The following is a 27,126-nucleotide window of genomic DNA, read 5'->3' on the forward strand; positions in this document are numbered from 1 at the left end:
GCGTTCCTGGTGGCACGGGGATCCTCAGGGAGCCGGCAGCTCCCTGCTGCCCCTGCCCTCTTCCCTGCTGGACGCCTTACCTGCTGCACAGTGAGAACTTGGTCAGCCCGAGCGGTGGTGCGCGGTGCACCCACTGCATGGAGCTGTCGGCCGAGAGCATCTGCACGTGCTCGATGGAGGAGCAGTGGTTCTCAAAGCTCTCCTGCGAGCTGCAGGTCACCAGGCAGACGTGGCAGTAGAAGTACACGGGCTCGGGCGCTGCTGGCTTGCTGCTGGTGCTGCCGGTGCCCACGGACGGCAGCAGGTCGGAGCGCTGCAATCCGCGCTCCCTCTCGGCCTCCCACACGGCCATCTCCACGTCGCTGTGGGCGTACTGGCAGCGCTGCGGGCCGTGCCGGCAGGGCTGGCCCCGGGACACGAACCGGCAGTAGGAGAGCTTCTCGATGAACTCGGGGCAGGGCCGGATGGCCGTGTACTGCTGCTTCTTCTGGCTGTCCAGCACGGCGTGCACCAGGAGCGGGTCCCAGGTGCGGTGGGACTCGCAGAGCCACCCGCAGCCGCCCGCCGTGATGCGCTGGGGGCAGCCAAAAAAGCATTGCTTGCAGATCTCCTGGAACTGCCCCCCGAACTCGCTGGTGATCTCGCTGGCAGCGCTGGCAGTGAGGTGGGGGGTGGCAGCGGGGTGGCCCCCCAGCTGCGCCTGCAGCACCGCCGCCTTCAGCCAGCGCCGCTCCAGCTGGTGCTCCCTCTCAAAGTTCCAGACCATGGCCTCCTCCGCGCTCCAGGCAAAGGTGCACTGGTTCTTGTGCCTGCTGCAGCCCAGCCCCATCACGTAGTACCTGCAGACAGCGTAGCGCGCCGGGTTGGGGAAGCCGGGCCGCCGGGACACCTTCCTCCATGCCGTGCTCCGGCGGCTGCGGCAGCGCGCCAGCAGGATCTCGTACATGCACTTGTGCTCCACCTCCTGAGGGTGGTAGGTGATCTCGTTCTCCTTCACGCTGCACTTGGAGCAGACCAGGAGCAGCTCCAGCTGCTGCAGGAGGCTGCCCAGTGGCACCTTTGGGCCGTTGGCTGTTGGCATCTTGGGCAGCAGCTTGAGCAGGGCACAATTAATGGTGGGAAGATCTTAGAAGGTGATGCCACCGTGGGGAGGAGGTGCCATGGAGCTAGTGGCCTTGTCCGAGCTCACTGCATACCTGCTGGTCATCGGTGCAAACTCATGAAGCCTGACAAAGGAACAAGGAACAAGTGACTTCGCAGGAAAGATCAGACAGTCCCTGGCAGGTGCACACAGAGGCACTGGCACAGCCAGGAACCTCACCCAGGCAACCTCTGCCTCAGCTCTCCCTTAGCTCTGTTCCCCCACCAGCCCAGGTCCCAGGGGAATGTTTTGCTCAGGGATCAGGCTGCTGAGTGGTGCTGGTTCCTGGCAGGGCTCAGCCTGGTCCCCAGTGTCCCCATAGACCATCAGCATTTACCATCCAAAGTGGCAAAGCAGTAACTGCTCCAGAGGGCCCAGCACGGTCCCCACAGCAGCCACCGATCTCCCCAGAGCATGGACACCTGATCCAACTTCCTCCTCCTGCTGCCAGCACCTGCCCCACCTCGGGTCCCTCCTGCCAACTTTCTCTTTCTTTATCCTGTTTTCTTCCCCAAACTGGCCAGGCACCTCCACGCTGAGCAGGAGGAACCCAGCTTCAGCCCCTCAGCCCATCCACCCCATAGCACAAAAGATTAATTAGAACTAATTAATGAAGCAACCAGCCTCTTAGCTCCTGGGTTGCAGCACCCAAAGCTGGAGATGGGCATGCTGGAACAGGGGCCGACAGCTCCGCAAACACCCGGCTGGGAGAGCTCGGCCCTGGCAGCGGGGAAGGCAACTCACGGCTCGCTGCCCCTTCCAGCCACCAGCTCCAGCATTTGCCATCAGTTTCCTGGGTAACCAGAGGCCAGGAGCAGCCCTGGGAATGATGCTGCAGGGTTTGGTGGCCGGGCCACGTGGTCAGGGTGAAGGGAACATGCTGGGGCACATTTCTGGGCAGGGTGTGCTGCCAAGAAAAGCCAACAGCCTCATGCTGAGCACCCAACTTGGGCTCCTGGCCAGCAGCCACCACAGACTGGCTCTCTGGCAAGCCAGGGAAGAGCAGGATTTACAGCTGAGGGCCAGTGGACAATGGAGCAGGAAGACAAATCCTGCATTGCTTCTGCATTTTTAATTAAGTATCCTTTGCTCTTTTCTGGGATAAACAGGGTGCTGGGCAAAGTGGGCAGGGAGTGCTGAGGCTGCTGGAGCTCCAGACAACAAACACAAAGCTGGAAGTGGCTGGAGCATCACCCACATTCCCAGCATACCCTCAGAGAGCTCCTCACAGCATCCACCTGCTGCTGAGCCATGAAGGAGCCGTCTAATCCTACTTGTGTGTGTGCATCAGGTCAGACACGTGCTCGGCGGATAAACACCCGCTCAGTTTATCTCTCAAGGCCTGGCAGCAAGCCTGGCACTGGGCAGAGCTGCAGGTTTCCATTCTGGGAAGCTGTGGGATTCCGTGGCAGACTCCCACGCCAGCGCTGTCTTGATTGGGGTCACTGTGCCACGCCACTGTGCCACGCCATGGGCTCTGCATCCAGGGCTGAATCACCCAGAGTCAGCTCTGTGCCTTCAATTCCAAACCTGCACTTGAAGCGCTGCAGGCTGGCAGTGAAAGAAGAGCAGTGACCCCGGGCTGGCTGGGGCCAGCAGACAGCCAGGGTATTCCTATCCTCCGGCTGAAACAAGGTCATGGTCACTGGAATAAAACTTTCTGTAGTCCAGGGGTCGGGAGCTCTTTGTTTGTTCTGGTTCTACTACAAAAAAAAGGAAAATTGGAGCCACAGCTGAGGTTTTGGTGCTGCCTAATTGCTGATTGATGCAGATAAAATGCTTTGCACCGGAACGAAACAATTTGGGAAAATTTGGAAATAAGCACCTATGAAGAGAGGAGGGAGAGTGGAACAATCTGTCCCATGCCCAAGGGCATCAAGGGATGCTCCTCTGATTCCCAGCAAAGGCAGCACAGCGATGAGGGGGCTGCAGACCCCCTGGAGCTGCTCCGGGCTGTGAGTACCAGAAAATCCCCAGACAATGGAAATCAGGCAGAGTCTGGGGAGACACAGCCTGCTCCGAGGGCTGGGCTGCAGGAGGGAAAAACCCTGCACCTCGTGGGGGCCAAAATCCCTCCTGTCTGAGCCTGGGGAGGCTGTTTGCTCCAAGGGAGCATTCCCACTGGGCTTTCCCCGGGAGACAGGGATGGGCTGGAGCCAGGCGGGACCCCAGGGCAGAGTGAGCGCAGGCTCAGCTGCCCCGGGGCTCGCACAGGGCAGGGGCACCCGGAGGGCGGCGCTGGCAGCGGGGCCGGGGCTGCTCCCGAACCCGCACCCGGAGCGGACACGGGTCACGCTCAGCCTCCAGCTGCTCTGGAGCTGGCCAGGGCAGCGCGTTCCCGGTGGAACTGCCTGATTTCGGCACTTTCGGGAACACTCCGGCATCCCTCCCTTCAGCACTTCCACCTTCCTTCCTCCCTCTGGAAGTCTCCGCCTCCGGCCGAGCCCTCCTGGGAAAGGCGCTCAGGGTTTGTGCGACATCCGTGCAACACCGTAACTGTGAAAACTCCAGCAAACCTCAGCTACACACGCGGGAGAGGACGAAACCTGATGGCTGGCACTCGGCTCCGTGCTCAGGGAGCCCAACTTCCCGGGCCCGGCACATCCAGGGCCGCAGAGCTCACGGGAGACGCGGTCCCGCCGGTACCGAACGCTGAAGAACTGCCCGTAAATCCGAGCAGGACAGCTGGGGTGCCACCGGAATTCATGGCTAGCCAGGGCATCCCAGCTGGAAAAAGATAAGAGGGAATATTCCACCTTTAAAGGGGTCAATTTCCTTGCTGTTTATTTTTTTAAGAAGGCGTTTGATTCTGAGCAAACTGCCAGAACATGCTCTGGGTCTGGAGGTGGGAGGGAAGAGGAAGTGCAAACCCCGCTCAAAGTCTCTGCACAGCACTAGTGCTGACGCCAAATTAAAGCTTTTCCCTCTCTACAGCACTCTTGTACTAGGAAAGGAAAAAAGAAAAAAAAAAAGAAAAAAAAATGAAAATGAAAATGCTAAGGGAACTTTTGCAATCCAAGCTCGGGTGGAGGGAAGACACAAAGCACGAGGAAGCTCGGGAAGGTGTGCCCCAAAACAACCGTCCCACTGGGAATAAAAGTGATGTCAACAGGGCAAAATCCAACTGCTTCAGGGCAGGTAAGAGCGGAAGGGGAGCAGTATTTACCAGCAAGCCACAGACCATTATTTACAAGCTGAATTTTGTATATGTAAAGAAAAAGCAACCTTTTTTACCCTGATCCTGAAAAGCTCAGCCTGGCATTTAAAGCCACTCACGCCCTGCTGCTGGGTGACAAGTCACCATGACAGACAGAGGCTGGTTTATTGTACCCTCAGCCCCATCTGGGCGAGTTCTACCTCTCTCCCAGGCACCAACACAGCCCCATGCATGCTCTGCCCAGCTCTGGTTCAGCCTTGCCACAAACCAAACCCAAACAGAGCACACCATGGCCTCGCTGATGGCATTTCCTCTGCGCTCAGGAAAACGCTGTGGGTCAGGGCCGGGCCACGCTGTGTCCGAGCATCGCCCCGGGCAGGCGCCTTGCAGGGCAGTGCTGTGGCCAGAGATAATCACATTTCTCTGGAAATGGCGAGGGGGAAGCACGGCCGCGGTAGAGAAATGCTCATTGTGCCTCTGCATCCCCATGCTCTGCACCCATCCTGTCCCACCGGGAGGAAGGTGGCCCTTCCCTGAGCTCCTGGCTTCATTAATTATTGACAGAACGTTGGGCAACGCGCTACGCTGGAGTAAGCCAAGTGCCCCTCGATCAGAGCAAGGGATGTGGGTCAGTGTTGGGAGTGGGATGGGGACAGGGGACATCCATGTGCCTTGGGGGGCTGCAGCCCCACATCCCAGTTACCGGACCTAGCCAAGCACGGGCCCTTGGAAGTTTTTCTACAGCTGCAAGCAGCACTCAGAGCAACAGTGCAAGAGCTTCCCAGCATCTCCAGCACCCCGCCAGCGGTCAGTGCAGCCGGGCTGGCCGGGAGCGTTTGGGAACGGTGGCAGAGGAGCTGCCTGGCAGATGCCGGGCAGTGCCACCCCAACCACCCGCACTCCTCCTGGCTGCACCGAAACCACACCGCTCTGGAATCTCCCTCCAGGGCAAAAACAGCCTCCAGAGTTCTTGGCGCCCCTCTTTCCCAGCCTTTTTCAACCAGACAGCTCCCTCCACATCCCGCCCAAGATTCGGCACTACCAGCCCGGCTGCTGCAGTGACCGCCGCCACACCACTGCCCCAGTGTGTGCAGGCACAGACCCTGCAGCGTGTGCGGAGCCCTGAGACACGTGGACCCCCGGATGCTGCGTTTGCTTTTATCCAACTGTAAGAAGTTCACCGGGAGCTCCCAGATGCCATTCCCGGAGTTCTGAGGCGGCAGCAGGGTTAGAATATCGCGGTCGGGGATTGCTCACAGAAGGCATCACTGTGCACCCCCAGGGCTCTCCCCACCCTCCAAACAAAGCTTTGCCCCTCAAACCTGCACCCTGGCCACGACCCTGCCCTGCCGAACGCGTCCCATCCCAGCGGGGACGCTGCGAGCCGGGCCGGGGCTGAGGGGGATGCGCTCCCCGCAGCATCCCGCTGGTCCTGCAGCACCCACGGCTGCTCCGGGGCTACCGGGGGCACCCCCGCTCCTGCAGCCCCCCGGGCGCTCCGCTGACCGCCCGTCCCCGGAGCTCCCGCACCCCCGGAGCGCCCCCGCCGCTCTCACCGCCGCCGCCGCCGCCGCGCTGCGGGGACCCGCGGGGACCGGGACTCGCCGCCGGCGGTAGTTTCGCTTCTGGGGCCTCCCTGCATTCAAACCGGGGCCGGACTTCACGGAAATTGCATCACGGCGGCCCCGCCCCGCCCCGCCCGCCGGCACCGGGGGGAGCAGGAGCCGGCACGGCCACCGGGCGGGCACCGGGCGGGGGGGGCGGCACCGGCACCGCCGGGAGGCACAGCGGGCACCGGGACCGCCACCGGCAGGGGGGAGCCGGCACCGGACAGCAGGGACAGGCACCGGGGGGAAGGGGCACCAGGGGGAGCGGGCACCGGCATTCAGGGCAGCAGACTCCGGTACCGGTACCGGCCGCGGCGGGACAGCACCGCCCGCATGGCGCAGGGAATCCCCAGGACGGGCGCTCCTGGGGGTACCAGCCTCACACCCGGCCCCGTCCCAGCCTCGCATCCCCGCGCATCCCGGGCCGAGTCTCCCCCGGGCCGGTGCTGCCCCCCCGGTGCCGAGGGGCCGCTCCGGGGGCGCTGCTCACCCGCAGGTCGGGATTCCCCGCGCTCAGATTCGGTCCAGCCGCGGCACCGGAGTTTGAAGTGAATACTGAGCAGCAGTCCCGGTCCTCAGCCCGGCGCCCCCGGCCGCCTCCTTTTAACGGGGCTCGGGGGGCGGGGGTGGGTGCGGAGCGCTACCCTCCTTTCTGTTCATCACCGCTTTCGTTTTCTGTTCGGTTCCTCGCCTGGCGCGATGCGCCCGCTGCAGAGCTCAGCCTCGAGCCAAAAAAAAACCTCTAACCCCAAATACACCCCTGGCAGCAGCCGAGTCTCATTTGCATCCTGTTTCGTGGGGCAGCACCGGCAGCCGGGGGGCAACACCCGCACCCCGGTTTGTGGGCACGGGTTACCACACAAGCACCATCAGCTGATGCTCAGCGCCCGAGGAGTGGGGGATCCTCAGCACCGGGGCTGTGCAGCCCCTTCTCAGCCCCTTCTCACCTCACCAAACCCATCCCACAACAGTTTAGCACCTCATCCCAGCCCTCCCCCTGCGCGGTTTGGTGATGGCGCAAATTAGCGGGATAAACCACACAGAACAAAAACCCCTGCAACCCGATATGACCCCAAAACACACGCACCCCAGCAAAATCCCAGGAAGTTCCCCTAACAGCGCTAGCCCCAGGAAGCCACAACAGCAGCCCCACCTCCCCAGCCTGGACACAAGGCTTCAGAGAGCCCTGACCTGTAAAGCAGCTGCTGTGCCAAACACTGCGGTCAAGCCCCAGCATTCTCACTTAATGGAATTATCTCCGTGCCAGAAGGCAGCTGCAAGCCCTGGAAACAACCGGGGAAAACGAACACACCTCCAGCTACAAGTGGCTGTTGGAAATCCAGGCCCCAGAGGCAAAGTGTCCCTGCTGATGGGGACACCGCTCAATCCTTCCAGCAACAGATGGACACCTCCTTGGTGGTGCCACCTGAAGCAAAGCCAGCCTTAGCGACAAAAGTTTTTCCGCAAAGCAAATGGGAGGAGGAAACACGGAGCCAGCCCGTGGGGCACGCAGGCACGGGAGCAGGAAGGAAGGAGGGGCAGAGACTGGTACCTGGCACGTTTGTCAGCACCAGTGGAAAAAGAGAAACGATGTTTTTGACCTTCCTGCTCTGTGCAGTCGCAGGCACTGGGAGCCTCAGAGGGAGCTCTCACCTTGCTCCCATCCAGCAGCGCCCTGGGGAGCCAAGGAAAGGGTTTTCCCAGCAAAAACCTGGGGCAGCCCAGGTCGTCTGTGGGTGCTGAAAGGATCCCACCGGAGCAGAGGGCACTGGATGGATCCCAGCAGAGCACTGGGTGTCTGGGAACCAGGTATTCCTGGGCAGCAAAGCCACCAGGGCTGTGCAACAACACCCTGGTCACTGCTGGATCAGTGGCAGGACAGCCACCTGCACATGGCCATGGCTGTCAGGCTCTGCTGCTCTCTGTGCTCTGCCAGCCAGGAACAGGGGGTGGCTCAGCCTCACAGCAGGGTCTGACCCCATGGAGCCCCTGTGCTCAGCGTTCCCATCCAGGAAAGGGCTCCCCATCTTTGTCCTTGCAGCTGCCCTGGGAACTGTTATGGTTTGAGCAGCACCAATCCCATCCCTGCCTGGGAAGGAGTGACCCAGCAAAGCCCAGCCCTGGTATCAGAGTGGTCCATAGTGATGGAGTCCATCCCTGTTTGCCTGGGGCAGGAATCATCCTCTCTGCAGCCCTGACTCTAAACCACAGCAAAGGTCTCTGTGACAGCATCAGACAACAGTGAAAAACAAACAAAATACCTGGCACCACTCCCCTGAGGTGCCCGAGCCAGGACGGGCAGTGCCCAGCTCATCCAGGCAGAACAGCTTTGGCACTGAGGCTTCACTCTGGACTTACAGGTGGGATATCTGGAGGTTTCACTGATTTTACAGGTGGGATATCTGGAGGTTTCACTGATTTTATAGGTGGGATATCTGGAGGTTTCACTGATTTTACAGGTTGGGATATTTTCCCTCCAGCTCTAGAAGCAAACAAACAGCTTTCACTGTGTTATATAAAGCTTCCGGCCGTGCTCATCGCTCAGCAAGGAGCAGCGCAGGGAGCACCGGCTCTGCCGTCCCTCCATCGCTGCCTGCGGGAGGAAGGCACTGCTGGAGCAGGGAGGAGGCAAAGCAGCGTCACCACATCCACAGCTTTAGGGCGGGGGAGAGCCGAAACCCGGGATCTGCCGATTTTAGACAAACAAACGCCGAGCCGAAAGCCGTGAGTTTCGGTTTCCATTCCTGAGGCGGCACGGGCGGCAGTCACGGAGCGGTTTCCCCAGGAAACCATCGCCGTGCTCCCCGCCCAGCGCCAGACGCGCTGTCCTTTGTGCGCTGCACCCCCTGCTCGTCCCGGAAAGCTGCTGGGAGCTGGGAGAGCATTCCCGCCAGGATGCTGGAGCATCTCCTGTCCCGGTAACAGCCCCAACCTGCCCGGAGACACGCAGAGAGTGAGGAATTGGCGATTTCTCACAGCCCCTGGCACCACGGGCAGCTGCCAGGCAGGACCGTGGCAAAGCTCTGCTGGCAGTGCTGCCGGGGAGTGGGAGCCTCTGCTCTTCCCAAACACTGCACTCTGCTCCCGTGGATACCTGGAGGTGAAAATGCAGGTGGCTGAGGCTCCTTCACCGCACAATTCAGGGAAAAGCAGGGACTTGGCATGAGTCATCTGCAGCCCTTACATAACTTGGTCTCTGGGTTCGAGTCCTCTACACCTGGCTGTGAGCAGAGCAGCCCCGGGCTCCCCACGGGAGGAAAGGGGAGCAGATCTCAGCCTGAGCACCCAAGGGGACCCCAGGAAGGCAGTGCTGGCAGCACCAAGCTGATAGAATGGATGCTGAGAGCCCTAGCCCTGCCCAGGGACCCCACAGAGCAGGTTGTCCCACTGGGATCCACAGCAATGTCTCAGTTTGGGGTGCACAACACCCACTCAGGGATCCCACAGAGCAGGTTGTCCCCCTGGGATCCACAGCAATGTCTCAGTTTGGGGTGCACAACACCCACTCAGGGATCCCACAGAGCAGGTTGTCCCCCTGGGATCCACAGCAATGTCTCAGTTTGGGGTGCACAACACCCACTCAGGGATCCCACAGAGCAGGTTGTCCCCCTGGGATCCACAGCAATGTCTCAGTTTGGGTGCACAACACCCACTCAGGGACCCCACAGAGCAGGTTGTCCCCCTGGGATCCACAGCAATGTCTCAGTTTGGGTGCACCCACTGCAGCATTGGGAGCCCCCAGGAGGGTGCAGCCCCCTGGAGGGGCTGGGGGGCTCCCCCTGCAGAGCCCCGGGGCTCAGTGCCATGGGGAGGGAGAGGCTGATCCACAGGTGGGATGTGCTGCTCACAAGCAGTGCTTTACCACCCCTGCTGAAACCAGACCAGGATCTGCTGCCAAGCTCACACGGGACTTCCCCCCGGCCGGGGAATGTCGCCAGATCGCCCACGGCCACATCCACACGCACCCAGACACTGATAATCGCTGCAGACAACTTCCCTTCTTGGCTTTTCCTTCTCAGCCCTCATCCCACCGCCAGCTGCTGGCTCTGCGAGCCCCCGGCTGCCCTCGGCCGGGCGGGGAAGCAGCGCGGCACACCCGGAGCTGCACGGCCAGCCCAGGAGGGGAGCACTGCACCGGGACATCCCCGAATGGCCCAGGGGTCGCTCCAGGGAGACAGGGCTGCCCCGAGAGCTGCTGCAAAGGGAGGGGAGAATTGCACCAGCCCAAATCTGCCTGCCCAGCTTTTATTGCTTGGGGAGCTGTTTACATCCCAAGACGAGCTGCTGTGCAGGGCAGAGTACACCCACGCTGGGAATGCTTTGCCGGTGAGGTGATCTGTGGTCTCCAGGGCAGGTAAAGGTGCACAGAGCCTTCTGCTTGCTCTGCTCTGCCCTTACTGCCCACAGCAACGCAGAGCTGACACAAATCCCACCCCACACTCCACTGCCACCTCTCAGATACCTATAAAGAGGAGCCAGGAGGTCTCTCCAGCAGTCCCCCTTCCAGCTGAACATTCCCTCTCCCACAGCCTCTGGTTGACCCAGATGAGTTTGGCCAAAGCAGAGGTGGCTGGAGCAGCGTGCTCAGCCCACAGCTCTCCAGGGCTGGGCAAAGGCAGCACGGCTTTCCAGCCCTGGCCCTGCTGGGGAAAGGTGTCCCTGTGCTGAGGGAAACTCACTCACCATTGCAGCACAGGAAGGGGGGAATTCAGCTGGAAACCCACCTCAGGTGTGGCTCAGCACTGCTGCTCACGCTGGAGAGGCAAAAGGCAGCTCAGGGTGATCACAACCCTTTATATGTCCTCAGTCTGACACGCTACTGCTGTCCCAAGTACAGAGATATGACGGTGATATCTCAGCAGCAGCCAGCTGGGAGGGAAAAACCTCTGATAAGGCAGGACTCCTCCTCGTCAACTACGGCCTCAGCTGAGTCTTGGCCAAAACGAAACAAAATCTAATGCTTCAGAGGAATAGATCACTTTTCTTCCTGATTACGTGTCAAAACTCTCCTAACCACAGGCTGGGGACCAGTGGTTATCAGCACTGGGTGCAGCCAGTCCCAGCTGTGCCACGGACAAGCAGACTTTGGAGCCACGTTTCAGGTTCCTTGCACACCCACGGCCAGAGGGAACACAGAGGACACGGACATTTATATTTAGTAAAGTGTGTTCCTGGCCTGCCTTAGCCCCATTTCACAATCCCAGCTGTTATACCTGGACATAGAAAACACAATAAACATTAACATTCTTTCAAAAAAATATTTATTACTCAATAAAGTGACCTGTCGTTGCTGCTGTTGCCAGATCAAGTTTGGGAAACCCCAACACTCCAAGCACCCGACTCCTCCCAGCCAGAGGCAGCGTGAGACACACAGGCCCTGGCATGGGGCCTGGTGAGAGCTGCAGTGAGTGGGGTGGCTGTAGGAGAACTGGGGGGCTGACCACCCCGTTACAGAACGGCTGCTTGACCCCAGCAGGGAGGGAATGGCAGTGTCCTGCTCCCATGGGATGCTGGGGACTGGGGACAGCAGGGTCTGCCCTCGTGAGGAAGTGTGAGCTCCCTGGAGCATGGCCATGGGGCACAGCTCTGCACGCTCTGCAGCACGGCTCTGCCATGCAGAACGAGCTTCCCAACCTGGGCTTTGCTTAAAAATCGCCGGTGGCTTAAAAAAATCCCAATAATGGATTTTTTTTTTTTTGAGAAAACTAGAAAAAGACCCCAAATCCTCAGAAGTCACAGCTCTTCTCAGCCCTCTGGGCTCCCCTGTCTTGCTGCTTCTTCCCCAGTAGACCTGGGCAACCACTATGCCCACTGTCACAACAGCTCCCATTTGTTTTTTCCACCCAAAGCCAGTGTCACGCACAAACCCAACTCCCAGGGCCTGTGCCCATGCTGCCAGAGCTCTTCCTGGTGTCAATGATTGTACACATCCACTGAATTCCTGCTCTTGGCATCCCTCTCCACTCCTGCAGCCCCTAGGGATGGGGAGCAGCCAGCTCCCTGCACACCAGACCCCCTTTGGCAGCCTCCTTTTGCTACCACCTTCTCCCTGCTCCTGCCCACTCCTCCGATGGACACTGCTCCAGCTGTGCCAGCCAAAAAGGCTGGGCTGACAACCCAGAGCAGGAAAGCTACTCCAAGAGAACAGGGGAGGAAAGCTTTATAAAAAAATAAGCTCTTTTTTTCTTCCCTCCTCCAAACAAGGCAGAGCATTTCTGCCTCTGCCTTCTCCAGGCATCCTTCCTCCCCCCTCCTTCCCTCTGACCTGAACCTCCTCGCTCCCAACACGAGCTGCTCTGAGTCTCGCTAGCCCGTGCCCCTCACGACACCGCTCCTCGTCCCACAGCGCAGCCAGAGAAGAGGCAGTTCCCCCCAGAGTGGCACGGCCAGCGTCCCTCCAGGCAAGTCCCCCCTCTCACTTCTGCTCCGCCTCGTCGGCCACCGCGGTCACCTCGATGGCGGCGGCAGCGTGCTCGTCCCCGGCGGCCTCGGCGGCCCCGGACGGGACAGTCACCACCGTGCTCCCGCCGGGAGCTATTTGTGTCACATTCTGGATGGTCGTGCCAAGTCCTGGAAGGGTCAGGAGCTGGAAGGGGCTCACCACCTTCACCACCGTGCTGCCGTCCTGGACCGCAGCCGTGCTCAGCACCGTCAGGTTGGAAGCGTCCGGGTGGATCTCCACGGTGCCGGGGAAGGTGGAGCCGGCGGAGGCCAGCACCGTGTACCCCCCCAGCAGAGGGGAGGCCGGGGAGCTGGCGGCGGGGGGCTGGGCCGGGCTCTTCCCCAGCACCGAAGGAGGGAGGGCCGAGACCACTTTGCCAAGAGGGAGGTTGGCAATCTGGGATACTGGGACACCAGGGGTGACAGTGAGCTGCGCTGGCTGGGACAGGACTTGGGAGGTGATGGCAGCTGGTCCGGAGGTGGCCCTGGTGAGCCGGGGGCGTTTCAGAGGTGTGGGAACAGAGACGGGTGTGAGGGTCATCAGGACGTTGTTGAGATGCTGCGATTTGTGCTTCAGCTCCTTCGCTCGCTTGCGGTGCTCGTCACACTGCTGCTCCAGAGCTGGACAGAGAAGAGAGGTTCGGCTCAGCCTGGACCTTGGACAAGCTTCCCAGAGGCCTGTGGCAATGCCTGGTGTGGCTGGTTTAACACCACCAGCTTTAACACAACCCCCACTTGCTCAGCCCAAAAGGAAGTGCACAGGCAGCAATGCCCAGTGCTGCACTGCTGTGTCCATACCTGCCAAATCCCGTGTGTACTGCTCCCTCGAGCGATCCATCTGGCACTTGTGGCTGGCCAGGACCTTCTTGACCAGATCCAGCATCCCAAAGTTCTGGACTACGTTGTTGAGTAAAACAGCATCTTAAAAACAAGACACAGAATCTTTGAGGAAGCAAAACTCCCTGAGCAAACTATTTGTGGCTTGGCAAAAGCCACAAACATGTCCAGGAACAAACATGTCCAGCTGAGACAGCCAAAATCTGCGGGAGGGTAATGCAAGAGGCTGGGGAAGAGGAGAAGGCAGAAGCCATGAGAAAGGGCAAGAGGTCACTGGCCGTGTAAACAGTCCTCTCCTGCCTAGCAGAGGTGATAAGAAATCTGCTGGCACAGTAGCTGCTTGCTGCATCATTATTCCAATGGCCTAAATTCCACCTCAATTCCCAAGCCAAGCATTTGTCCAGAGCCAGAGGCAGCAGGGAGGAAGCCTCATGCACGGGGAACTGGAGAACTGAGGTCACCTGCATTATCCCCAAGGGCAGCCTCATCAACCAGTCAAAAATGAGATTTCCTATGATGAGCTACATCCCTATCATGCCATCCAGATACCCCTAAGGATAAAAACATCCACAAGCCCCTCTCCCAAGATGACTGACCACCCATGACCAGGACCTTACCCCCAAGCTGCAGTGGGGGATCCTGTGCTCGCTGCTGCAAGCCCTTCATGGTCTCCACCAGCTCTTGGTGGAACTCATGGATCACTTCTTCCAGGAGACCACTGTCCTTCAGACCTTGCCAAAAAGCAAAGGTGTCATCTGGAGAAAGAGGAAGCAAGGGAGAACCTCAAAATCCTCGGCAGGGTTTAATGGTAATCTGCTATGGGTTCCCTGTGGACACCCCTGCAGGGGTGCATTCCTGCCAGGCTGGGGCAAGGCCCACGCAGAGCATGGACACAAAGGAGGATATGCTGTCCCCACCCTGTCCCACACCAATAGGACACTTTGCTACAGCCAGTAGCACCAAGGAGAATGATTTCATGACCCTTCTGATAAGAATTTTTTTTTCCCAGAGCACATTTGGCTCTCTGGCTTTGATATGTTGGTGCTTGGAAACAACTTCATTGCGAGGCTGCAGAGGGATGTAACACAGAGCTGTTCCACCAGCACAGAAGGAATAATCCCAGTGGAGGCTCATGCAAGGCTGCTCTGGTAAGAGGGTCCTTCCTGCTCCTTACTCTGCTGCTTCCCTGCTTGCCCACATCTCCTCCACCCCTGCAGGATGGCAGGCCATACCTCCAATGCTGGTGCTCCAATCGCTGGTGTCCTCGCATGTTTCTATGGTTATTGTAGCTGGGGATCCGTTCACTGCAACCAATAGCAAAAGAGAAGAGAAAAAAATTCCCAGGTCCTGATTTTTCCCTGTATTTTCACAGGCTGTTTCCAAAGGAAGCACTCCCTTGCTGCATTTCTGTACTTCTCCTTTGTATTGCAGAGGATCACATCTGTTTGAATGCAGATCTCAACGCTGAACAGAGACATCCAAGTGGCTGCTGTGCCAGCTGTACTTATTTTCCTACATTAGAGTGCAATCCCCAGGGACTGCTCCTGCAACCTTTGCAGCACAAGAACACATGCTTGAGAGCAGCATTTCCCTCCTGAAAACACACCAGCACTGCTCAGGGCAAAAGTCAAACAGATTTAGAGTCTGATTTTTTTGGCAGCCCTTTTTACGCAGCTACCATTTGTCTGGAGGGTTTCTAAACTCTGCAAGAGAAGAGCAGCCCCCCACTGCACAGGGATGCAGGGGGGATCCCTCCTTCCCTCCAGCTCTGCCAATCTCAGCAGTTTTGTTACCATAGAGCCGGGGAACAGGCGTCATTCATGCCGTGTGCAGGAGCAGGATGGATGGGAATCTGGCCAGAGCCCCACAGAGCTGTGCAGAGCCTTTGGAATGCTCAGTTGCAGTCATTAATCCAGTCCCTCTGCTCCTTTACTCCACAGCTTTCAGGGCTCTGGTTATTTCAGCACAGCCCAGCAGCTGGCAAACATCTCCCATTAATGAGCTCATGTTCAACAGAGGTTCTTGGAGAGGGCTGGGCTGTGCATCAGCATCAGCTTCCCCACCACAATACCAGGATGTGGTGGATGGGTGCTCTGCAGAGCCAGCCAAGGGGCTTATCCTGTCCCAGAGGCTCCACCAGGAGCTTGGGGTGTGGGGCACTTTCAGGGCTGTTCTTAATGCTCAGGGGCTAAAGGTGTTAATTACAGAACTATTTAAAAATCAAAACATCTTCCAATGAAACAATTACCTGTAATTATAGGTCAAATTAATAAAATCAGAGAATGGCTTGGGTTGGAAGAGACCTCAAAGCTCATCTCATTCCAACCCCCTGCCATGGGCAGGGACACCCTCCACTAGACCAGATTGCTCCAAGTGCTGTCCAACCTGTGACACTTCCAGAGCTGGGGCAGCTACAGGAACCTTGGTTATGTGGCACCCATGGGCTCTGCTGTGCCAAAGGCCCTGCTGAGGTGAGGAAGGGCTGCACGTACCATCAGCAGAGGCAGGAGTCAGAGGGATGTACTCTGTTGATGTCTGGCTGGTCAGGGACACCCTGGCTCCTGTCAGGTCAATCTTGGTGCTCCGGCAGGTGTTGGAACAGACCTTTGTGTGCTGGTAGAAATCCAGCTCTCCTGAGTCCATAATCTTCCTGAAAGACAGGGAGCAAGCACAAGGACAGGCACATCAGCAACAACTAAGAGCTCTGAGATTGCTCCTGGCAGCCTTCACCCCAAACTTCTGAGTCCCAAAACACCAGGAGAGCAGGCAGAGCCAGCAGAAGCCTTACTGAGAAGGGGAAGAGAGAGCCCCTAACTGGGGCCACCAGCACATCCCCTCCAAAGCTCCAGCTTCCAACCAAAGGATCAGCTGGAGTCTCAGTCTAGAGTGAGACCACAGGGAGCTTCTTTCTTGCCTTTTTGACTCTATAGCTCAAAAGGAGACAGGACATACCCCTATTTAGAAACTAAAATCAGGTCTCTCATTCAAAGGGAGTGCCAACACTGGCACACAGGATCTTCCAATCCAAGAACATTATCTCCAAAACATTCCCAGCCTTGCTGGCCAACAACCACCTAAGCTTCCAGAGATGTGCTCCCATGGGATGTTGGGTTTGCCTTTAGACATTCCCCTGAAGTGTTTTTCCCCCTCTCAAAGCCCTGCCTTGACAAAGCCTAAACCTATTATGCAAAATTTATGTGAGGCAAAAGCTGCTTAAAAGGAATACAGGAGATGCCTGCATTGAAGTAGAATAATACAGAGAAAGGCAATGTCACCCTGTGAAAAGAGCACAAAACCACTGACAATTCCTGGGGAAAGAGGTGATTCTTTTTTAATCCTGTCCAAAGGCAGAGAAAGACTTTAATTAAATCACAGTTTCAGGCTGGTGTTCAGAAGGACCATAGAGGAATTGAATTACTGTAGTTAATACTAGAGAAGAGAAATGTTTGCAATAAAGAACCTTTTTTTTTTTTTTGCCAAGGACTTATTTAGAAGTGATGTCAAGCAGGAGTGCTGCAACCAGAGCATTGGTGATGACCAGACTGATTTCATTTGGTGAGTCACACTGAGAATCCTCACGCAGCATAGCCCAACCACCAACAGCCATTAAAATTTCCAATGTCCCTACACCAGCATGAAACTCAGTGTAGTTCAAGGCCTGAAAAGGCAAGAGAAATATTTCTTGTCCCCAATTATTCCCTAAGCACAAGGACAGAACAAAGCCATTTAACTGACCCCATGTGGGACCAGGCTGTCATTACAACAAACATTTATAGTGGTTCATTTGCTCCCTCAGCAGCAGAACTGCCATTCCAAAGGTTGTGTTCCCCCCACCACAATCCCCCAGCAGTGTCCAGAGGCACAGGGGAAGGCACTGACCGGAGCATGATCCCGTTCATCCGGATCGCCCGCTTCCAGTCCTTCAAGGTCGACTTCCCTGCCAGGTGCACAAACTCCTTGGGGCTGATGAGGTGATCATGAAACTGCAAAGGCAGGGGTGCAACATCAGTGCCACAAGCCATAAACGAGCCAAGGGTGTCCTGTGAGCAGGGTCCAGCTGCAGCCTGCTGGCATTTCCCAGTGCCTGGCAGTGTCTGCAGCCTCCATGTGCCACTGAGCATCCCCAAACCAAATGGCTAACAGGCACTCCCCATCCCAGAGGACACTGCCCAAGTCAGAAAGATTAAAGCTGTCACCAGTGGTTAGTTAACAGCTGCTCCAGGGGTGTGTGAGTTTGCCCAGCTCAGGCAGGACAGCTGGGAAAACACCCAGAGCTTGTGCAGAGTGTCATTAGCAGCAGGGAGCTGCTCATGCTCCCACTAACAATGCACTCAGTGAACGCTGGGCTGCACTGCCAACATTTGGGTCCAGGGCACATTATGCCCCATAGGGGAGAGAGAAGAAGCCCATTTGGTCTTTGACCTCCTGCTCCCAAGCCCAACCACTGGTATCAGGGAACCTCTGGCCTCTCTGGCTGTGCACACCCACTGCCACTGCAAACCAGCTTCAGGGAGCTGGCACATACCTGCCAACTCTTCCTTTCTTTTATTGCCCTACACACCCAGCTGTGCCTGAACCCAACAGCAACCTGCAGGATCACAGAATTATAGAATCACTAAGGGTGGAGAAGTTCTCCAAGATCCTTGAGTCCAATCGTGACCCAGTTTTCTTAAGAGCTGCCTTACAGCCCATCTCAAAGGATTTCCCAAATCCAGGCCTCCTCTTTTCCATGGCCATGTTGACCAACATAGAGCAACTCACTGTTACTGCATGAGAAACTGCATCTCTGAACAAGGACAAGGGCTTCAGTGCAGAGAGGACAGATTTTAGGAGGCAGCAGCATCTATCCTCTGTCTCATGGATAGAGGAGACCACCTCTGCTGGGAAGGGCAAGGACTATCCTCTGGGAGCCCAAGGAGACTCTCCCTCAGCAGGGCATTGTTTAGGCTGTGTACAAATGCCAGCAATGACTCACTCGTGGCATGTTCCTGAATTCATGTAAATTTTAACCATGAGTTACCCAGCACACAGCAGCAACTCTTCAGCAGGTCCTCAATCAATACACTCCTCAAACTTTCCAACTGAGCAGACACTGCAAGTGCCCAAATTTCTCAAATTTTCAATAACACATTAAACTGAGGCACCATCTCTCCAGCCAGAACTAAATAATTTTGTCAGGACAAATATCAGGTACCCAGCACCAGGAAAATGTCATCCTTTCCTACCATGACATGGATCAAATGCAAAGCAGCTGATCAAAGGTTATCACAACCAGGACAAGCCAGGTCACCTCTCAGTGTGGGCAAGGGAAAAGCACAAGCCCAGTGCTGGGCTCTCTGTTCTCACCTGCACACACTTCACATTGATTCCAGGGCACACAAACTTCCTCCAGATGAGGTTGGCTTTGCTGTCCCCGCAGGTGATGGGGTAGACAATCTCTGCCTCCAAACTGTCCTCATCTTCAGCCATCTTCACTTCTCACAGTGATCAGAGGAAGGGACAGATCAAAGAGAAACATGAGCCACAGCTCCTGAGCCACACATGCAATGACAGTTTTGAAACTCAGAAATAAATAAAAAACCAAGTAGATGATGCATGGTGGGGTGTGCTGGGGTTTGTGGCCACCACTCATTTGCACTTTTCTGTGAAAGTATCCAAACACCCAAATTTCTCAGGCAAAACAGCCAACTAAGATTTATGCCAATCCAGCTGCAGCTGAGCACAGGGAAAATGAGAAGTCACCCATTCTTGATAAAAGAGAATGATGTTATCTGGGTGGAGTCACCCTTGGTTTTAAAGTAAAACTGGTTTCAAGTCAACATTAGCCCAGCTGATCAGTCTCTGCTCCCTAAACTCGCTTTTACTTGCAACCAAAGCCAGCAAGCTGCTGCAAAACTGACACCCCTGTGGCAACCTGGAATGGCAGGAGCAGGGATGGCCGGACACAGGGACACATCCCGGACCAGGAGAGGGCAGCAGCAGCCCAGCCAGCCACTGCCAGCTCCCTGCTGGTCACCGAGCCCCCTGGATGCTGGGACAGCATCGCTGGCATCCCCAAGGCTCACACGAGAACACCCCCGAGCCCCAGCAGCTCTGCACAGCAGTGCTTGGGGTGTCCCACTCGACACCAGTGCAGGGCTGGGGCACACTGGGGGGCTGCAGCTGCCACCAAGGGGCTGTGGAAAGAGCTGACCTACCTAGAACCGCTTCCTTCAGGTCAGTGGAGGCTGTGAAGGCAGCAGCAGCTGCAGCAGCTGCATTTTCAGTCTCCAGAGTGTCTTCGTTGATGTCACCGCTGGGAAGAGAGGCAGAGGCATTCTTAAGCCATGTGGCTGTGCCACCCCCACCCCCGATGCCCTGTGGAGACATTGCCTCACAAGTCCCTCGGATCACATTTTCCCACAAGAGCTAAGAGTCAGCTCTGGGTTTGAGAGGCTCAGCTCCATTTTTTCATGTGGAGATGAAGAACCCCACAGCAGGCAAGCCTCTGTCAGCAGCCAGGCCAGCTCTCTCTCCCTCCCCTTTAATCCCAGCCCTGTGGATCTGCCTCCAGCCCAGCCCATGCTGGAGAGCTGGCATGGAGAGATGCTGTCAGCACAGCCCCTTGCTCAGAAGTCACTGCCAGCCTTTGGAAGCTTTGCCTGAGATTTCCCCAGGAAAAACATGTGTGAAACATGCTGCTGCTGTCTGGGCAATGCACTGGCTGAATCCCCTGGTATGCAGGATGCTCCAGGGAGGGAGCAGGACCTCAAAGAGCCACAGAGACACTATAAAGGAGTTGGACAAACCCCAAGAGCAGATCTGTGAGCAGAGATAACATAACATGAGTTACAGACACTTGCAATACAATCTCTGAGCCTCTTAAAACTTATTATATCCATGACATTCATTAATAGCTGGCTGTTCAGCTGTTTCCATTGTCCCCACACTGAGATCTCCATCTTCTCTGGGTGCTTTGCCCATGGAGTCACACAGTGGGTCCTGCACAGCACCCACTCCCTCGCTGTTCTCCCATCCCAGGTACAGGAATATGGAGCCCCAAGCCCCTCCAAGGAGCTTCCCACACTCAGAGGGCACAGGCACTTCTGGCTGGCATGTGGGACATGCTCCTCACCCCCCTGGCTTTGGAGGTGAGGTCCCAAAGGGAGGGAGCCCACATTGGTGCCCCTATGGATCCACCTGTACCTCACAGCCAGTGCTCAGCAGGGACCATTCCTAATGGGTTTTCATACAAACACAGAATGGTTTGGGCTGAAAGGGCCCTTAAAACTCATCTTGTTCCAAGCCCCTCCCATAGGCAGGGACACCTTCCACTATCCCAGGCTGCTCCAAGCCCTGTCCAACCTGGCCTTGAACAATTCCAGGGATGGGGCAGCCACAGCTTCTCTGGACAGTCTGTGCCAGGGCCTCACCACCCTCACAAGGAACAATTTCTTCCCAATATCTAATCTAAGTCTACCCTCCTTTTAAGATGTATGTTTGGTGGTGTTACTGAAGCTGCAGAAAGCTCAGTCCACAGGGGCAGGGAGAGAAACACAATTAGCTTTTCACATACTTTGCCATATAAACTCCCTATGAAGACTCCACAGAGAAAATAAACCTGAACCTCCCTCCCTTTGGTACCATGGATGAATTAAAAGACAGTCCTAGTGACTCACTGGCAACCACATTTCTCACCCCCCATGCCACGGGGACAAGGAAATTCAAGAGCAACTGGTTTTTCCATTCTGGGCTCCTAACACACAGCTCCAGGGTGGAACTGCAGCTTCAAAGCATCCCTGCCCTCAGCAGCTGCAGGGCAGGTCCCTGTGGGGAGCAGCACAGAGATAAGGAATGGTGTGGGTGGCAGCCCAGCCTCACCAGGTGAGTGGCTCAGATGCTGCTCCAGAGAGGGGAGACAGCTCCTGCTGTGACAGAAAGAAGATGGACACAACTCTGCCTCTGCAGCTCACAGCAACCACCAGCCCAGAGCCCTGGCAGAGCATGGGGAGGGAACGTGAAAGGACCCAAAAAGGTAAACTCTGAGCCAAGGCATTTGCACCCAGGTGATTATTACACAAGTGGCAGTCTGACAGAAGAACAGAAGAATTCTAACCTGGGGTTTTTCATCAGTTTGCAGCAGTGGCACTTCAGCAGGGTGCCAGAGGAAGCAACCCCTTCTGGCATGCAAAGCCCAGCACCCCACAGCCCTGACCTGCCTCCAGATCAAGAACCTCCACCAACTTACCCAGAAGAAACCCTCCAGCAGAAAAGTCAGCACCTTTCAGAGCTTCCTCCAGGACTCCACCACATTTGCACCGCTCCGAAAAATGACCAAAAGGTGCAACTGGATGGGGAGGAATAACCCAGCCCATGCCTTTAACCTCCAGAGGAAAACAAACAAACCAACTCCCAGCCTGTATGAAAAATTCAGGCAACTGAAATCTGTGTCTGCCATGGGCACATGGGGGAAAGAAAACCACAAAAAAAGGCAAGTTTCTCCCATCCCATTCCAGGGAAACAGACTGAGGCAGAAGCAAAGGAAAACACAAACACCTTCCAAGCCCCAGCAGTGCAGCCCCCCAGCTGGCCCTGCCTTTGCCAGTTGCCATGACGAAGGCAGGGGAGGATGGTTCTCATCTTCCTCCCCAGGAGGATCCACAAACCAGATGGGAAGAAGAAAGCATGTGCAGATAACTCTGCGGGCTGGCGTCTCTTTTCTTTTCTGCTCCTGCCTTGCCTGGAAACTTGAGAGAGAAAATTCTCCCCCAGAATCCTGTGCTGATCAGAAATACATGTACCTCATCAGAGCATCAAGCACAGATCCCCTCCTCTCACAGACCAAAGAGAAAAGCTTCTTGCTCATTATTATTTTCCCATTTCCCTCAGCTTTTTCCTTAAGAACACACGAACTAATTAAGCTCTTAACAATTGGTTGTACAGAGGGGTTTTTTAATAGCAAATCCATACCCAGATGAGCACTAGAAAAAGGCACCAACCCCAAGCTGAGTTTAAGTGTCACACCAAGCAAACAGAAAGCTCCCCATGTGAGCAGTGACTGAGCCAACAGCAAGGGATCCCAGCCCGTGCCTGCAGCTGCTCTCCTGACACCAGCTGGGGCTGCAGAGGGAAATCAGAGGGAAAGGGAGAAAGAGCCAGCACCACTGTGGTATTGCCCTGGAGGAGCAGAGCCTGGTGGGGGCAACTGTCCAAGGCCACAGAGAGACCATGGTGGCTCGTGCTGCCACCCACCAGCAGCCCCACTGCCCTGCTCAGTGAGGGGAGTCAGGCAGGTTTTACTCTGTAATGCCAAAATTCACACCCTTTCTATTAACCCACTACCATCCCCAAGAATGGGGGAGCAAAGGGCCTGTCCAGGGGCTCTTCTCCAGAGAGATGCATGGAAAACCCTCAGGGAATCTCTTCATCCATACCAAGATGTCTCTGCTCACAGCTGTCACTAAATGAAAGCATTCTTCACTGTGCTGCATGGAGCTGTCCTGCTTCTGACCAGCCAGGGGCCACTGGGAGAGTGAGAAGAGATGTCCAAAGAAAAACAGGAAGGGAACTAAGAGTGAAAGGAAACCAACTGACTGAGCCAGCCTCTGCCATGATCCATTTTCCCAGACAATACCACAATGGGTCTGAAGAGGCTCAGAGCCACATGACAACCAGGAACCACTCTGCATCCAAGAGCAGCCACATCCCAAGAGTCACATCTGGCTGCTTCTCCATCCCAAGAGTCACATCTGGCTGCTTCTCCATCCCAAGAGTCACATCTGGCTGCTTCTCCATCCCAAGAGTCACATCTGGCTGCTTCTCCACTGAGGGAGACAATGGAGTCTCCATGGGACAGAAAACAAGAGGAGTACAGCCTTTCTTCCCCACCATCACCGTTCTTCTGGGAATTGAAGATGTTTTGGAAACACAGACCCAGGGTGTGGATGAAGAGCAGGGCAGGTCCTGCCCATCCCAGCACCAACAGCTCCTGCCTCTGCCTGTCCTGCCCATTTTTTACCAAAATTTCATCTATTAATAGGGTTTATCTCAGTTGAAGCAGCACAAGGGGAACGGCCCTGGACTCAGCTGTCACCTTCTGCCCTGCCCAAAGCCCCAGGGCACTGACACAAAGACACGTTTGAGAAAAGCAGACAAACACCTCCGGAGAGCAATAAACAGCCATTCAACACCCACTTATTTCAGACAAGCCTGCCTGGATGCAGCTCCAGGTGTGAACTTGGATTCTCTGCCCACTGACTGAACAAAACACGCAAACGGCTCTGGGCTCTGTTCCACCCAAAAAACCACGGAGAAATAAAGCAGAGAGTCCATTGCTATGTGGGCCTTCAAGAAAGGCTCTTTGGCCATGGCCAACCTGCCACTGAACAGACCAGACCTGAACAAACAGCAGCCCTGAATATAAAATGCCAACAAAAAAGGCAGAAATTGGGCAAAACAGCAGCACTTTAACAATCAGATCTGCGCTTTTTTTTTTGTTTGAGCAGTGCATCTCCATTCAGGGCAACACTGTTTCAAGGACAGCTCTCTCACTCCTATTGCTGGCAGTGGAGGTTCCTGCAGAGCTCAGCCAAAAACCAGCCGACCCCAAACCTCCTCAGCCTTCAGGGAAGGGGAGCTCAGCTGCACCACCCTCAGCCTGGTGAGGACAAACTTGTCTCTTGGAGTTCAGAGCTCAGCATAGCCATCATGAAATAAATAGCAGAAAAACACTGATTTAGCTTCTGGTGTCCTGTTCCAACTGGGTTCGTGTCTACTCCAACATCCAAATCCAGAAACTCTCAGAAATCCAGAAAAATATCAGAAATCCAGAAAAATCTCAGAAAAAGGTATTTGGGGTCAGTCATTTTTCCCCACCTCAAAAGAAGGAAAGAATGGAGCCTGTTCTGCCCAGAGCTGCAGAGCCCTGGTGTGGAAGCCCTAGCAAGGAGCTGGACGTTCCATGGCCACCGCTGAGGTGCCCACAGTGAGCAGGGATGCAGGAGGAAGCAGTGGGGGATCAATCCCATCTGGGAGGGTTTCCAGCACGTCCCCTCAGCGTGCACCAGCCCCATCTCTTACCCGTGCTGGGACAGGTTGGTGGTGACCAGCACTGTCTTGACCTCCTCCATGGCAGCGCCGTCCACGGCGCCGTCCGGCGTGGTCACCACCACCACCTCCTCCATGTGCACGCTGACGTCCGGCGTCGCCATCGCGGCACCAGCTCGGTCACCACCTGCTGGGGGAGAAATTCCGGAGTGCCAGAGTCAAAAGGTGAGCTTGGTCATGGGAGGGTCCTGGGAGCAAGGAGAGAAGGGACTGCAGGGACATCGTGCTCTGAATGGGATGAGCGAATCCCCAAGCGCTCCATCGCAGGAGGGAGGATGAGGGGAAGCTCAACCCAACCCAATCCTTTGCAAGCTGGGTGAGAACGATGGGCACGGGTGGGACTGGGGTGCAGGAGGTGAAGGGCAGAGTGTGAAAGAGGTCCAAAAAAAAAAATGTTCCTGACATCCATCATAAACTCTGTGAAGATACTCAGTTTGAAGGTGCTTTTCTAAATGTATTTCAAACTATCTCACGATTTCACACTGTTGGAGGAGCTTGTCACTGTCTCCTCCACAGCAAAACAGGGATTCTTCCCTCCTCCAAAGTCACACACACACAAAAAAAAAATCAAATTAAAAAAGCACGTCAAGCCTGGAGAAACAGTGACATCTGGAAACTATTTCAAAGTGTGCATTTCTAATAAATCAGCAATAGATGTAAGACAGCATTCCCTCTCCAGCTTTCTTGAAGCCCCTTAAGGAACTGAAAGGGACTCTCAGGTCTCCTCAGAGCCTTCTTTTCTCCAGCTCTCTCAGCCTGTCTCTAGAGCAGAAGTGTCCAGCCCTCAGAGCATCTCCATGACCTGCTCTGGACTCGCTCCAGCAGCTCCACATGCCTCTGATGCTGGGAGCCCAGAGCTGGATGCAGCACTGCAGGGGGGGTCCCACCTGAGGAGAGCAGAGGGGAACAATCCCCTCCCTTGCCCTGCTGCCCACAATGCTGAGGATCAGCCCATGCCCAGGTAAGGAGAACTTGGTGCCCACAAAGCATCTCCTACAGCACTAGTGCAGCCCCCACAGAGACAGGTAAGGGAACACCTCACCCAGGTCTGGCTGTTCCAGGCTCAGACCCCCATGGAGAACTCCAAGCAGTGGCACAGAGCACAGCAGAGATGTCAACTGGCTCCCACCACTTCCCCAGACCATGGCTGGAGCACAGCACTGACCCAGCATGGCCAGTGTGACTTCACAACCAAGTTCACGGCCTTCAGAAACACCTGCCTGACCCACAGGGACACCATGAGTTGCTCCTTACCTCCACAGAGCCCACAGGGTCTGTCCAATGGCCCCTCTGTGCCAGCCCAGCACAAGGCCACCAGCAGAAGCACTTCAGTTTCCACAGCAGCACCGAAGCTCAGCTGCCCTCAGCTCAACCCCTCCAATCTCTGTTGTCACTCTATCTCTATCCTTGTCCTTCATTTTGGGGTAAAACCCATCCCACTCAGTGATTAGCATCACTCACAACACTCCTGAGCTTCAGGATGCCCCAGACATCCTGCCCAGCATCACGGGACTGAACCCCACGTGTGCTGCTCAAATGCCTCTGGGCAGGAACCAGCACTGAATGGAGGAAAAGTGGGCTGGAACCATAAGTAATCAAAAAAGTGGCTAAAACACACCAGCAGTGGGGCTGTGGAGGGGGACAAGGGGCACCCCAGCTCTACCAGGACTCAGGGTGTCCATGCCTGTCCCTCCTGGCGCACCTGGCAGGGGGCTGAGAGCGTGTCAAGGGCTGTGGAAAGATTTGGGGCGAAGTGAGGAAGAAAACATAAAAGGAAAAAAAGCATAGCACAGCAGGGAGAGGACACAGATCTTTGGGGTGCAGCACCAGGAGGGCAGAGAGACCAGATTACATTGTGTGCAAGGCTGTGCACAGAGAGGGGGATGCAGTGTGGATGGAGAGAGGGGATGCATGGTGGTTTTAGGGGGGTTAAACAGAGCTGCACATGGGGTGCCAGAGGGTGCCCAGGGGTCCACGGACAGAGGAGATGGAGAGCTGCACAGACAGCACCGGCGGGGGGTTGCAGCTGCACGGGGTGGGGGGACACAAACTGGGGGTGCACGACTGGGGGGCTGCCCTGAGAGCGGCAGGGAAGATGCAGGACGAAGGCGAGCCCCAAGGAGGGGTGAAGAAGGCAGAGTGCGGCACAGGGGGACCCAGAGAGGGGATACCCGGGGGGCTGCAGCGCTGGGGGATACTGGGGGGCGGTTTGCAGAGCGGGGTGCCCGGGGGGCTGCAGGGCTGGGGGACATTGGGGGGGCGGTTTGCAGAGCGGGGTGCCCGGGGGCGGAGGGCGCTGCACGTGGAGGCTGCCGGGGGGTCTCCGGGGGTGCCCCGGTGCCGAGGCTGGCGGGCGGGCAGGGGGTGCCCCGGTGTCGCCGCGGTGTCCCCGTTCCCCCCCCCATCTCCCCGGTTCCCGTTGCGGGGCGGCGCGCGCGGAGGGGGGTGGGGGTTGCGGGGGGCCGAGAGGGGCGCGTGGGCGCGCTCCCGCTGGCAGGGAGGAGGAGGAGGAGGAGGAAGAGGAGGAGGAGGAGGCGGGGGGGCCGCGGGGCGGGCGGGCGGCCGGGCGCTGCCGCCGCCGCCGTAACGTCCTGACGCTCCGCAGGGACCCGGGCGGCGCGTGCGGCGGAGGCCCCGCGGCGGGCGAGGCCGCGCCCGGCGCTTACCTCGGGCCGGCGTCCCGCGGGCCCCGCTCGGGCTGCGGCGGCGGCGGGCGCTGGGGCCGGGCGGCGGTGGGCGCGGGCAGGGCGGCGGCGGCGGGGCCGGGGGGAGCGGGGCTCCGCCGCGCGGCTCTGGGGCCCCGCGCAGGCGCACGGCCCGCACCGGCTACCGAGACTTATTTGGCGCGGGCGCCGCGG

At 56.9% G+C, this 27,126-nt stretch overlaps 2 protein-coding genes across 5 annotated transcripts in view; both read right to left on the reverse strand.

The window, feature by feature from the left end:
* Positions 1-10,730, reverse strand: part of HELZ2 (helicase with zinc finger 2) — a 28,438-nt gene extending 17,708 nt beyond the window's left edge. For 2 of the 3 annotated variants that reach the window (XR_010030071.1, XM_063172415.1), the window contains exons 1-2: positions 10,589-10,718; positions 81-1,226 (exon numbers count right to left, since the gene is read on the reverse strand). Coding sequence is in view for 2 of the 3 variants with exons in the window: in XM_063172415.1 (XP_063028485.1) it covers positions 81-1,081 (1,001 nt within the window). In the remaining variant the exon portion in view is untranslated. Of the gene's footprint in view, positions 1-80; positions 1,227-10,588 lie in introns of all 3 variants that reach the window. The other variant, XM_063172416.1, reaches the window with a different exon arrangement.
* A 419-nt stretch (positions 10,731-11,149) lies between these two features.
* On the reverse strand, positions 11,150-26,969 carry GMEB2 (glucocorticoid modulatory element binding protein 2). Of its 2 annotated transcripts, none has more exons than XM_063172417.1 (10): positions 26,935-26,969; positions 24,242-24,398; positions 19,381-19,478; positions 18,530-18,660; positions 17,063-17,166; positions 15,676-15,833; positions 14,416-14,487; positions 13,801-13,938; positions 13,145-13,267; positions 11,150-12,967 (listed from the first exon to the last, which is right to left on the reverse strand). In XM_063172417.1, exons 2-10 carry the CDS (start codon positions 24,370-24,372, stop codon positions 12,321-12,323), a joined length of 1,602 nt encoding a protein of 533 aa, XP_063028487.1. In that variant the 5' UTR covers positions 24,373-24,398; positions 26,935-26,969; the 3' UTR covers positions 11,150-12,320. The 2 variants fall into 2 exon arrangements, with proteins under 2 accessions (XP_063028487.1, XP_063028488.1); XM_063172418.1 differs by having other exon boundaries at positions 18,530-18,657; positions 26,935-26,967.
* Positions 26,970-27,126: the final 157 nt, after the last annotated feature.

The sequence above is a fragment of the Melospiza melodia genome, chromosome 19 (assembly GCF_035770615.1).
Source record: "Melospiza melodia melodia isolate bMelMel2 chromosome 19, bMelMel2.pri, whole genome shotgun sequence".
In the NCBI taxonomy this organism is placed as follows: domain Eukaryota; kingdom Metazoa; phylum Chordata; class Aves; order Passeriformes; family Passerellidae; genus Melospiza; species Melospiza melodia.